This window comes from Amblyraja radiata, chromosome 1 (genome assembly GCF_010909765.2).
Source record: "Amblyraja radiata isolate CabotCenter1 chromosome 1, sAmbRad1.1.pri, whole genome shotgun sequence".
In the NCBI taxonomy this organism is placed as follows: domain Eukaryota; kingdom Metazoa; phylum Chordata; class Chondrichthyes; order Rajiformes; family Rajidae; genus Amblyraja; species Amblyraja radiata.
Genome location: NC_045956.1, coordinates 66,540,806 through 66,553,322, shown reverse-complemented (window position 1 = coordinate 66,553,322; position 12,517 = coordinate 66,540,806). Strand labels below are relative to the sequence as shown.

Below are 12,517 nucleotides of genomic sequence, written 5' to 3'. Positions count from 1 at the left end.
ATTTATCTAATTTGAGGCTTACTAATTGCAAACCATATTACATTTTAAAAGATGAGAGATTTGTTGAGGAATTTAACTTACTTGAGTAAAAGATGGTAACAAATTTATTAATCACGCAATCTTTAAAGACATTGAAGTAGCTACCAGAATGCTGTGGCAAAATTACATTCAAATTACAAAAGCATGGAATCTCTCCTTTAGTTACCACATTATGAAATAAATAAATAATTGTTAAAATCGATGCTCATGAAAGAACATTCAGAACTTTTATTAAAAGAAAAGATATTTAAAAAAAACTAATTTTAAATTACAGATTATTTTTAAATTGGATAGGAACTACTTTTTTTGATTTTTTTCCATTCAAATCGCATATTAAAACCCTGCATAGCTAAATAATCATTTTAATTAACAATTATAGGAGATTTTTTAAATCAAAGAAATTGATCCAATAGTATTAACAGCTTCTCAGATGCAAAATGTTTGAAAAAATGCTGTTCTAGAGATTTTCTTCCCATGAAAGGCGTTATAATGAGCATACCTCACCAAGGAGAAACCCATTAATCAGAATGACAGGCACAAAACAGAATAGGAGATTAAATATTCAGTGTGAATTATATACGAATTTTAAGACTTAACATTTGCATACTATTGTTGGCAAACAGTTGGTCAGTTGTGCACCAGACACTATTTATCATCTGAATAGAGGACTCTGTGAATTAAGGCCTTTGCTGGCTCAGATTACTGCTGCAACTTACCACTCTACCAAGGTCCAAACCATCCCCAGAGCCACACCACAAAAAGACAAATGATCGTGGAGCTGCAATTTCTTCAATTTCTAGCTTCATTATCTATAAAAGAAAAAAAAAAATGCTAAAAAAGCTCCTACCCACCTTAAAAACTATCCATAATTATTTTCATGGATTCCATAAACAACTGATTTTAGTAATTCAGAGCAAAAACATTTACAAATTGTCATGCAATATGTATGAATTATTGATATCTACAAATGAGTGAGTAAAAGTTGATGAAAAAAATAAAGACTTACTTCTTACTACAGATTCAGGATAAGTGAAATGAAGCAGCAGGAAGTTTAAGGAAAAGGTCAAATGGGAGTACGATGAACAATTGAACTCTTGAGTGAGCAGAAATTTAAGGTCACGTTTGCAGATTGAAAGGAGTTATTATGCACAAATTAGACTGCTATATGAAAAGACATGAAAGTGGTGGAAGGGTGTAATTTTGGCTTAAACAAACTGGAGGTTTAGTTTAGAGATACAGCGTGAAAACAGGCCCTTCAAGCCTCCAAGTCCGCACTGAAATTTGACAAACAAGTCAATGCCGTGGTAAAAGCTAGCTTCTTTCAGCTTCGGACGATAGCTAAAATAAAACAATTCCTCCAGTTTGATGACCTGGAAAAGATCATCCACACATTCATCTCCTCCCACCTAGATTACTGCAACTCCCTTTACACTGGCATCAGCCAATCTTCCCTGTCCCGCTTGCAACTGGTCCAAAACGCCGCAGCGAGATTCCTGACGGGCACCCGAAAAAGGGACCACATCACCCCGATCCTGGCCTCTCTCCACTGGCTCCCTGTGCGGTTCCGTATAAACTTCAAGATCCTCCTCCATGTCTACAAAGCCCTCAATGGGCTTGCCCCCACCTACATAAAAAGTCTTCTCACCCACCACTCCACCTCCAGGCCCCTCAGATCGGCCGACTTGGGGTTGCTGAATATCCCACGGTCTAGGCATAAACTCAGGGGCGACCGCGCCTTTGCGGTTGCAGCCCCTAGACTGTGGAACAGCATCCCCTTTCCCATCAGAACTGCCCCCTCCATCGACTCTTTTAAGTCAAGACTAAAGACTTATCTATACTCCCAAGCCTTTCCTGACGTCCTCTGAATGAGGGCTACATGTATATATGTATGTAGTTTGTTTTGTTGTGCTATTCTTATAACAAATGTAAAGCACTTTGGCCAACGAGAGTTGTTTTTTAAATGTGCTATATAAATAAATGTGACTTGACTTGACTTGAGTTCTATCCTACACACGAGGGACAATTTGCAGAAGTCAATTAACCGACAAATAAACCTGCACATCTTTGGAATGTAGGAAGAAACCTGAGCACCCGCAGAAAACCCACTCAGTCAGGAGAACGTACAAACTCCATACAGACCGCAACTCAAGGTAGCAACTCTAGCGCTGCTTCACTGTGCAGTCCTCAAGTACATGACTTCCAGACTTTTATATTCGATGCCCTTACCCATGAAAGCAAGCATTCCTCACACCACCTTTGCCATTCTATTTACAGTGCCATCCATAATGTTTGGGACAAAGACCCGTCATTTATTTATTTGCCTCTGTGCTCCACAATTTGAGATTTGTAATAGAAAAAAAAATCACATGTGGTTAAAGTGCCCATTGTTAGGTTTTAATAAAGGCCATTTTTATACATTTTGGTTTCACCATGTAGAAATCACCATGTAAAAATAGAATGGCAAAAGTGGTGTATGGAATGCTTGCTTTCATGGGTAAGGGCATCGAATATAAAAGTCTGGAAGTCATGTACTTGAGGACTGCACAGTGACACATAGTCCCCATCAATCAAGGGGACTCTGGAGAGTTGAAGGATTCCCTAAAGTTTAATTTGCAGGTTGAATCGATAGTAAGGAAGGCAAATGCAATGTTAGCATTCATTTCAAGAGGACTAGAATATAAAAGCAAGGATGTAATGCTGAGGCTTTATAAGCAGCTGGTCAAGTCACATTTAGAATATTGAGTGCAGTATTGGGCCCAATATCTGAAGAAGGGTGTGCTGGTGTCGGAGAGGGTCCAGAAGAGGTTTAAGAGAATGATCCTGGAGATGATGGGCTAACATTTGAGGAACTGGGTGAGTACTCAATGGAACTTAGAAGAATGAGGGAGGTTCTCATTGAAACATATGGAATAATGAAAGGCTGAGATAGAGTGGATGTTTCCTGTACTGGCAAAGTCTAGGACCAGAGAACACAGCCTAGGAATAAAAGGACGTGTCTTTAGAATATAGATGGAGGAATTTCTTTAGCCAGAGGATGGTGAATCTGTGGAATTCATCGCCACAGACGACTGTGGAAGTCAAGTGACTGGGTATTTTTTAAAGCTGAGATTGACAGGATCTTGAATAGTAAGGGCATCAAAAATTATCAGGAGAAGGCGGGTGAATGGGGTTGAGAGGGTAAAAATAGATCACCCATGATCGACTGGCAGTTAAGAATTGATGGGGCGAATGGCCTAATTCTGCTCCTATGTCTTTTGGTCCATTACTTCCAAACAGAGTGGTGGATGCCAGAGATGAAAGCAGAAATGTTAGTGGTGTTTAAGAGGATTTTAGATAGGCAATGAATATACAGAGAATGGAGGGGTACTGATCAAGTGCAGGCAGAAGAGATTAGTTACATTTTGCATCATATTCGGCACAAACATTATGGATTGAGGGCCTGTTCCTGTGATGCATTGTTCTATAAATGATCCAGCTTTGGCCAGGAAACTGGAAGTTATTAATGTTGCAATGGACACTGGAAGCATTGTTAGCATACTCAATATTTTGTTTTTAGATCAGATTTTTAGATCAGATTTTCAATCAGCACAGTAGTCTTGAATTATTTTAATGGAAATAAATTTGCAGCCACACAACCCATTTATATGGGATTTAAGATATTTGGAAGAATTTCAATGGTAATCCAATCAGTAGTTTCCATTAAAATTTTTGGCTTCATTAATATCGGGAGCCAACCTATTCACAAATGTAAAATGTGAAACTAACTTTTATTCATAGATTTATCTGCTTAGAGTATTTCACCAAATATTACGATATTTATACCTGCATAACATTCAACGTTTAATATTGTTTTTACATTGTACCTTTGATGCTGTAATTCTGCACTATATTTTCATAATTTTTTACATAATCAAGTGAGAATTTGCCTTTCAAAATTCACCAATTGGAAATTGCGAGCAGATTTAGCAATCTTTCACTAAGTGGGAGACAAATCAGTGCCAATCGATGTTTCGTTGTTAACCAGAATTTTTTTTTTAACCTATGAATGCATATCATCCATTGAGGTAAGCAAGCCAGTGCTACCAAAAAAAAATTTAGACAACCAACAAATAGACAATATAAAACAAAATAGAAAATAGAACAAATAGACGTTAAACTACAATGTTAGGGGTACACACAGTCAACTGTTTACATATGCCAATATTTTAAATTGGACTACATTCATACTATTTTTCACTATCAATAAACAGCTTAAACAATTTTGAGTCCACTGTTCAAGGAAATTATTTGGTATGTTTACTTGGTATTTACTTTTAAATAATAATTTTGATATTTGGCAAATACACCAATCTTCCTTAGTCACACAAAATACTTAAACTTCTGTGAGTTAATGGAAAATTAATAACTGGAAATAACTTACACCATTTAAAAAAAAAAGGGCAAATATTTAGAGATATAATTTAGTAGATTGATCATTACAAATAAAAGCACTAAGCGCAAAATAACTCACATCATCCCATGTCCAGCATTTCTCAATAGCTGTTACCCCAGTTTCCCTGTAATATTCTTCTAAGGGTGGCTCCACCAAAATAACATCAAATTTGCACTTTAGTTCTCTAATGTCAAATGACTCCAGGTCAGCCTGCAAATACCTATTTACAAACAAAATAAGGTTAATTTCAAAGTACACTTTATGAACACATGCTTGTGCAGAGCACTTCTCTTTACTGGTTCAATCCTGCATCTGACACAAAATTGGTCTTCATCGAGAAGCACTTACATGGGCGGAGTGTTAGTTTGTGAAATTAAGTCATCCTTCAGCCGGATCAGCTCACGAAGTTTAGGGTACTCTTCAAATCTGTCTGCAAGGCCTGAAAGAAAATTAAAATGTACATTTTGATTCAGATAAGCTTCAGTTCAATGAACTATAGTTGAAACATAAATCAAAGTAAACCATTCAGTCCCTTATGTGAGGTGTAAACAAGATTATAGTTGAACTCTTATCACATTATTTTCTTACTTTATTCCTTTATATCTACAAAATATCTACAGTGCCCTCCATAATGTTGGGACTAAGACCGATCATTTATTTATTTGCCTCTGTGCTTCACAATTTAAGATTTGTAATAGAAAAAAATCACATGCGGTTAAAGTGCACATTGTCAGATTTTAATAAAGGGCATTTTTATACATTTTGATTTTCACCATGTAGAAATTACAGCTGTGTTTATAGTCCCCCCATTTCAGGGCACCATAATGTTTGGGACACATGGCTTCACAGGCGTTTGTAATTGTTCAGGTGTGTTTAATTGCCGCGTTTGTAATTGTTCAGGTGTGTTTAATTGCCTCCATCGACGGGTGGCGCCGCGAGCCGGCAGCCTCGCCTGCAGCTGTTCGTCCGTACCACTTTTTTTTGTTTTCAGTATGTCTAAAAGTGTATTTTAGTATGAGGGATGGGGGCGGGAATTGGGGGAAACTGTTTTTTAGTCACTTAACTCGGTGGAATGCGACTTTTCTCTTAGTTGCATTTCGTCCTCCCTCGCGGCCTAACAACTTGGATTGGTGTGGCCTTTCCCGGAGTTGGGTCCAGAGCTTCAGCAGGGGGCACAGCGCGGACTTTCCATTGCGGAGCCGGGCGATCCCTTGCCGGGGGTCGCTAGAAGAAGTGCTCCGATCGCCGGCCTGTGGCCTATAACATACTGAAGCCGGAGCTTATAGCCGCGGGAGCGGTGTGGACTTTAAGAGCTACGACCGTCGGCCTGCGGCCGATAACATTGTGAAACTCCGGCAGGAAGCGGCCGATTCGGAACCGTCCCGACGTCGGAGTTTCGAGCATCCTGACGAGAGGGCCTGTACATCGGGCCGTCCGTAGCGGCGACTGTGGATGGTTCATGGCCCTGACCAAGGATGAACAAACGAGGAGGACTGACAAAGTTGTTGCCTTCCACCAGAGTGAAGAATTATGATTCCACTGTGGTGGATGTTCATGCTATATTCTATTGTATATTGTGCTCTTTTGTTCCGATGGCTGCATGGTAAGTCAAATTCCACAGTATCTTAATTGGTGCATGTGGGAATAAATGTGAACTTGAACTTAATGCAGGTATAAGAGAGCTCTCAACTTTCGTCCAGTCTTTCCATCAGCTTTGGAAACTTTTATTGCTGTTTATCAACACGAGGACCAAAATTGTGCCAATGAAAGTCAAAGAAGCCATTATGAGATTGCGAAACACAAATAAAACTATGAGACATTAGCCAGGCCATAGGCTTACCAAAATTAGACAGACAGACATATGGCGAGAGAGAGAGAGAGAGAGAGAGATACTAGACCAAGTGGGACCTGTTGGGCCCCGCTCCCCCAACGCAATATTCCACCATTCACCCGTTCCAATGCAACCAGTTTCCACCACTCCCCTGTTCTCTAAAATAATACACACACACAAACATATATACACATTCACACACACATATATATATGTATATGATATATATATATACACATATATACACATACACACACACACACACACATACATATAATATATTATATTTATATAATATTTATATATTATATAGTGTATATATTATATAATAACTAAAACTCTCATCTTGTTTGTTTCTATGTGTGTGTGCGCGTGTGTCTGTCTAAGTGCCCACCTTACTCACAATTATCCTGTGGTGTGGTGTATCAAGTTTAGTTCAGATTGATGTTATATTTTACAAGTTATTGACATTTTTAATTTTTAATTAAAAAAAAGTAAAACAGCAGTTGCCTCGCCACTCCCGTCTATACTTGACTGGCGTCAAAAGGACACCCCATGTGTCCACAGCGCAGCCTTTCAGACCGCCATCTTTTTTTCCCTCGCTTCAATAATGGCAACCCTCCCCCAACTGCGCAGACGCGGCCAGCAAGTGGGAACGCGACTGTGACCTTTTTAAAAGTTTAAAATGGCAATAACTTGTAAAATATAAGATCAATGTGAACACATCTCACTCTCCATCTTCAGTCCCTTATTCTCCTCCTCCTCCATTATCCTTCCTCTTCCACGCGTCACCAACCCTCCTCTGCTTTCTCCGCACACCCCCTCCCTCCTCTCTGTTCCCCCTCCCAGGCATGATATTCTTCCGATTTAAATCGGTATTCCAATTTTTTCCTTTTTCAGAACAATGAAGCAGATTTTTCAACTTTTTGTGCCCGATTTTGACACAGTTTAGTTTGCAAGGTCGTAAAGTAAAAGGGTGAGGGAGTGGAGGTACCGGTCTGGAGGCGGGCAAGCTTGTGATTTATTGTGGAAGTCAGCAAGGTCACCCAAAAGCGGGGGGGGGGGGGGACACGCGGCAGGCCGTTTGCGGAGGGAACACAACTACGCTCTTTGGCTGCTGCTTAGATCAGCCCGGCAGCGCCGTTCAAGCTGTGACTGCCTGTTTGTTGGAGGGAACCGGAGCACGAGCGGGTGAGACACGGAGCCACGAATGGGAGCGCGGACTTGGGGTGACCGGGACGCCCGGACAGCTGAGACGGGGGTGATGGCTGCGGGGCGTTGATCCCCTCCCCCTCCTCTCATGTGGGGAAAATAAATAAATTAACACAACAGTGTTTTGTGCTTCCCATATGGCGCTGCGACTGGAAAGGGAATGGGACCGGCGATGATAGAGGGGGTTAGAGAGATGTGGGGCCTTACCTCCCGGGCAGCGGCTACCCGCTCACCTTTCTGGTGATTTTCTGTTTATATTGGGAATTTTTGTTTTCATTGTTATAGGCAGAGGTTTTTAGTTTTCTACCTTCTTAGCGTTGTAGATGTGACATCAGTGTATTGACAGTTAACTGTGTCTTGCCGTATTGTGCATAATTATGCCTTGAGATGGTACCTTTACAAGGTGAAGTGTAGGTTTTACTTTTGAGTTCTTTTGGCATCTCTACAAATAGCTCATTTAGAAATTCAGGTAACATTTTTTGTAAAGATTTTTTTAGCTGTATGAAGTCAATTATTTCATGAAATATTTATCTTTTGGGGGATATGTGTTAGAAAAATTCTAAGCTTCTGTTATAAACTACCAGCAGAAAGCTTAGGAATTACTTTCAATTTATTGAAAATGCAGGAGCCCCCTGAACCTGCACCGGGGTGCTGCCCCTGGACCCCGCCAGCGGCCTAGCCGGCCTTTAGGACCCCCGACCAATACTTCCTACTTTTTTTCTGGAGGTGAATATCATGCCTGCCCTCCACTCCTCCATTACCTCGCCATCCCTCTTCCTACTCCTATCGTCCTCCATTCCCCCTCATCCCCCAGCACTCCCTCCCGCTCCTCTTCACCCTCCCTCTTCTTTCCCCTCTCTCCTCCCCGTATCCCATCCCCCCTACTACCTTGCTCTCCCTCTATCCCCCACTCCTCTCCCTCCCTACCCCATCCCCTTCCTCAATCTCCCCCACACTCCTTCCTCACCTCCCCAAGTTCTCGATGTAAACCACTGCCGGCCCCGTTTTCTCTACCACATCAGCGATGAAGTTGTAGTTGATGCGGGGGCAGTCGGGGAGGGGAACGGACCGAGTGGCCTGGAGCCGGGGGAGGAGAGAGAGGTTGAGCCTGCAGCCTAGTCCTTGCCCCGGGTCCCGCTCCTCTCCCTCTCCACTGGCCCGGAGCAGCAGCGTCACAACGGGGATCTCTGGCAACACAACCGGAAGCCGTCAGCCACGCCTGCGCAGTTGGGGGCTATGGGTGAGTGGTGAAATAATGCGTTCGGAGACCAGGCCCAACGGGTCCGCACTTGTATATTACTAAAACTCATCTTGTTTGTTTGTATGCGTGTTCCCGAAACACCACCAAAACGGTACACGATTGTGCTACAAATTTTGGCCCACCTTACTCACCATTGTCCTGCGTGTGCATTAACAAGTTTTGTTCAGATTGATGTTATATTTAAGAGTTATTGACACTTTAAACTTTTTTTTAAAAATCACTTTTCCACTAGCCGTGCCGTTTGTTCCTGAAATTCCGTCAAAACGGTACACGATAACCCAACAATTTTTGGCCCAACTTACTCACCATTGTCCTGGGGTTGTGCAGGAGCCAAGTTTCGTTCATATTAATGTTATATTTTACAAGTTGTGACATTTTAAACTTGTTATATATTTTACATTATTGACATTTTAAACTTAAAAAAAAAAAAAATCACTTTTCCACTTGCCGTACCATGTGTTCCCAAAATACTGCCAAAACGGTATACGATAGCACTACAATTTTAGGCCCACCTTACTCACCATTGTCCTGCGATGAACTACCAAGCTTCGTTCAGATTGACGTTATAATTTACAAGTTATTGACATTTTAAACTTTAAAAAATCACTTTTTAAACTTTACAAAAACGTCTTTTCCACATGCCCTGCCTGTCAGCCGCGTTTGACGTCACAACGACGTCACAATGGGATCTCAACGCGTCACAACGGTAAGATGGCCACTGGATCCGCGCCTGCGCAGTTGGGGGAGGGTTGCCGGGCCCGTTATCCGCACGTGCGCAGTTGCGGGTTGCCGGGCCCGACGGCATTTTGAGATCATTAGCCGCGCCTGCGCAGTCGCCCCACCGCCATCTTGAAATCACAATTTTGACTCACGTCACAAAGGCGATCTCTGGCGTCATAACGGGGACCTGTCGGCCGTGCCTGCATTGAGGATTGCCGGGATCGCCATTTTAACATCCAGCGTCGTGTATAGGTGAGTGCTACTGGGGGAATATTGCGTTGGGGGAGGGGGACCTTTAATAAACCTGGCAATAACGCAAAATGCATGCGCAGTGGGCCCGGTATCCACTCGTGCGGAATTTAAAATAACTGAAAGTCTCCCCTGCGCAGTGGGCCCGGTATGAAGGAATATGCCTTAGGTAAGAGTTTTTCTACTTTAATTAGATTTAGAAAAGTGAATTCCAATACAGAACGTCCAGTTATATTTTCCACAATTTTCAGAATGATTCAGTCACAATTAACAATCTAAGACACAAACATAACTTTGAAATGAAGTCAGAATTTAATGTACAGGGGCACAAGCAATTGAAATGCCTTTATAAACACATAATTGGAACAAAAAAGTTTGTGCACATACTGTAGATTGGTTTATGCATGCTACCAATCATAAATAGGTTAGCATCACTAACCCCGCCTTACTGTATCATTTATATTAACACCCACTTCCTATGCTACGCAGTTCGAGTAGCAGACAGGATGCAGTGACAACTAACATGCTACTGTCTCTATGTGGATTAAAGATGATCTTAAATTACATGTCGTGTATATGTCATATCTACACATACATTAAAAAAATGCCAAGTCTGGTTGAATCAAACTTTATTGCAAACCATTGGAGATTAAGAAAAAAAAGGCTTTCTTTTTAGATACAATTCCAATCAAAATGAAAACTATTTCTTGGTGGTTTAAAAGTAAGAGAAATATGATCGCTCATCTAAATTTACAGTACAAGAAGTCATCCCTGCTTATCCAGAAATAGTAACATTTGCAGCTATGATAGTAACATCCATAACACCCACTCAGGTCTCCGCACTGAAAATAACTAAATCAGATTTAAGGGCTTCAATGAAAGAGGATTTGGCAGAAGCAATTCTCTTCCTAAGCACGTTATTAATACATTTTAGGTATGTACTTTCGTAGCAAACTTAACTACCTATGCATTTAGTAGGTTTCTATTAAATTTCTATTGCACTTGAGAATTTTATTTTGTCATAATTTAGCCATTTAGCTCGTACCTGTGGCCTTAGTTTAATACATTTTGGAGTAATGCTTTTATAATTTTTATTTAATTCAATGGAATTTTTATTTGTCATAATCCTATGTAACTTTTTTTCCTTTTATTATAATGAATAATGCATTTTTTCCAAAAATAAACAATAAAAAAAGCCACAAGAGCATAGTTACAACTATTAGACTCAAAACTTTAAGGAAATGGGTTTAAAATGTAGCCTGATGATTCATGTAGTTCTTTTGAAATGCCATCTTGTGCAATATCATCATAGCAGATTTAGAATAATTATACCTAGGGGTCGGAGACCGATACACAAAACATTATGGAGTTGGGTGTTTCGGGTATCGACTCCACAGGCCTGTTCAGAAGTCAGATGTGGATTAATCAATGACCACTGTCCACAGAAGACTTCATGAACAGAAATACAGAGACTACACTGCAAGATACAAACCACTGATTAGCCGCAAAAATAGGATGGCCGGGTTACAGTTTGCAAGAAGTTCTTAAAAGAGCAACCACAGTTCTGGAAAAAAGTGTTGTGGGCAGATGAGATGAAGATTCAATTATATCAGAGTGATGGCAAGAGCAAAGTATGGAGGATGGAAGGAACTGCCCAAGATTCAAAGCATACCATATAATCTGTGAAACACAGCAGTGGGGGTGTTATGGCCTGGACATGTATGGCTCACTTAACTTCAATGATGATACAACTGCCGATGGTATTAGCATAATGAATTCTGAAATGTATAGACACATCCTATCTGCTCAAGTTCAAACAAATGCCTCAAAACTCATTGGCCGACAGTTCATTCTACAGCTAGACAATGATCACAAACATACTGCTAAAGCAACAAAGGAGTTTTTCAAAGCTAAAAAGCGGTCAATTCTTGAGTGGCCAAGTCATGCACCATATAAGTGAAAACAAAATTCAAACCATAAAAAACCCCCAAGAAGTTGAGTTTGAAATCTTCATCTACGTTTGATTTCAAAAACTATCTACTGGCAGGCTTTATGGCTCATTCCTGCTCTTAATGGAGCCAGGAATCAAACATATATCATTAATTGAGGTTATAACATAACCTGATGCTTCAACAGGACCATTGTAACAGGTGGTTGTCTGAAACAATGGAAGTTCATGGCCGAGCTTGCACTGCTATCTGGTACTGGATTAGCTTTAAAATGTTACATCGACAAGTACTGTCTTGTAACATCAACTTGCACATTTAGTCAATAAATCTGGAATTACAAAATTAAACAAAACACCTCATTTTTATTTGAAAACGAATTTCTTCACCAGTTTATAATCCTTGTCCATTTACAAAATTCTTTACTCCTGAAACATAGCTATTTATGCGGCAGATGTGACTCTGTCCAGGGACCCTGACAGTCCTTTCAGGTTAGGCAGAAATTCACTTGTACCTATTCAACCTGATTTACTGTATCCGTTGTTCAAGATGTTGACTCTTATATATTGGCGAGACCAAATGTAGACTGGGCGATTGTTTTGGTGAACAACTTTGCTCAGTCCGCCTGGACCTATCTGATCCCCCGGTCGCAAACCACTTTAATTCTCCCTCCCATTCCGACAGTGACCTTTCTGTCCTGGGCCTCTTCCATTGTCAGAGTGAGGGCAAACGCAAATTGGAGGAAAAGCACCTCAAATTTTGCTTCTGCAGCTTACAACCTAGCCATATGAATATTGATTTCTCTAACTTCAAGCAACACTTGCATC

General features: G+C 40.7%; 1 protein-coding gene across 7 annotated transcripts in view; it reads right to left on the bottom strand.

The window, feature by feature from the left end:
• The window catches only part of mettl14 (methyltransferase like 14), a 65,042-nt gene that overhangs the window by 24,634 nt on the left and 27,891 nt on the right, over nt 1–12,517 (bottom strand). For all 7 annotated transcript variants that reach the window (XM_033023472.1, XM_033023477.1, XM_033023480.1 and 4 more), the window contains 3 exons: nt 4,820–4,910; nt 4,550–4,691; nt 756–848 (listed from right to left, as the gene is read on the bottom strand). In XM_033023472.1, coding sequence (XP_032879363.1) covers nt 756–848; nt 4,550–4,691; nt 4,820–4,910 — 326 coding nt within the window. The remainder of the gene's footprint in view (nt 1–755; nt 849–4,549; nt 4,692–4,819; nt 4,911–12,517) is intronic.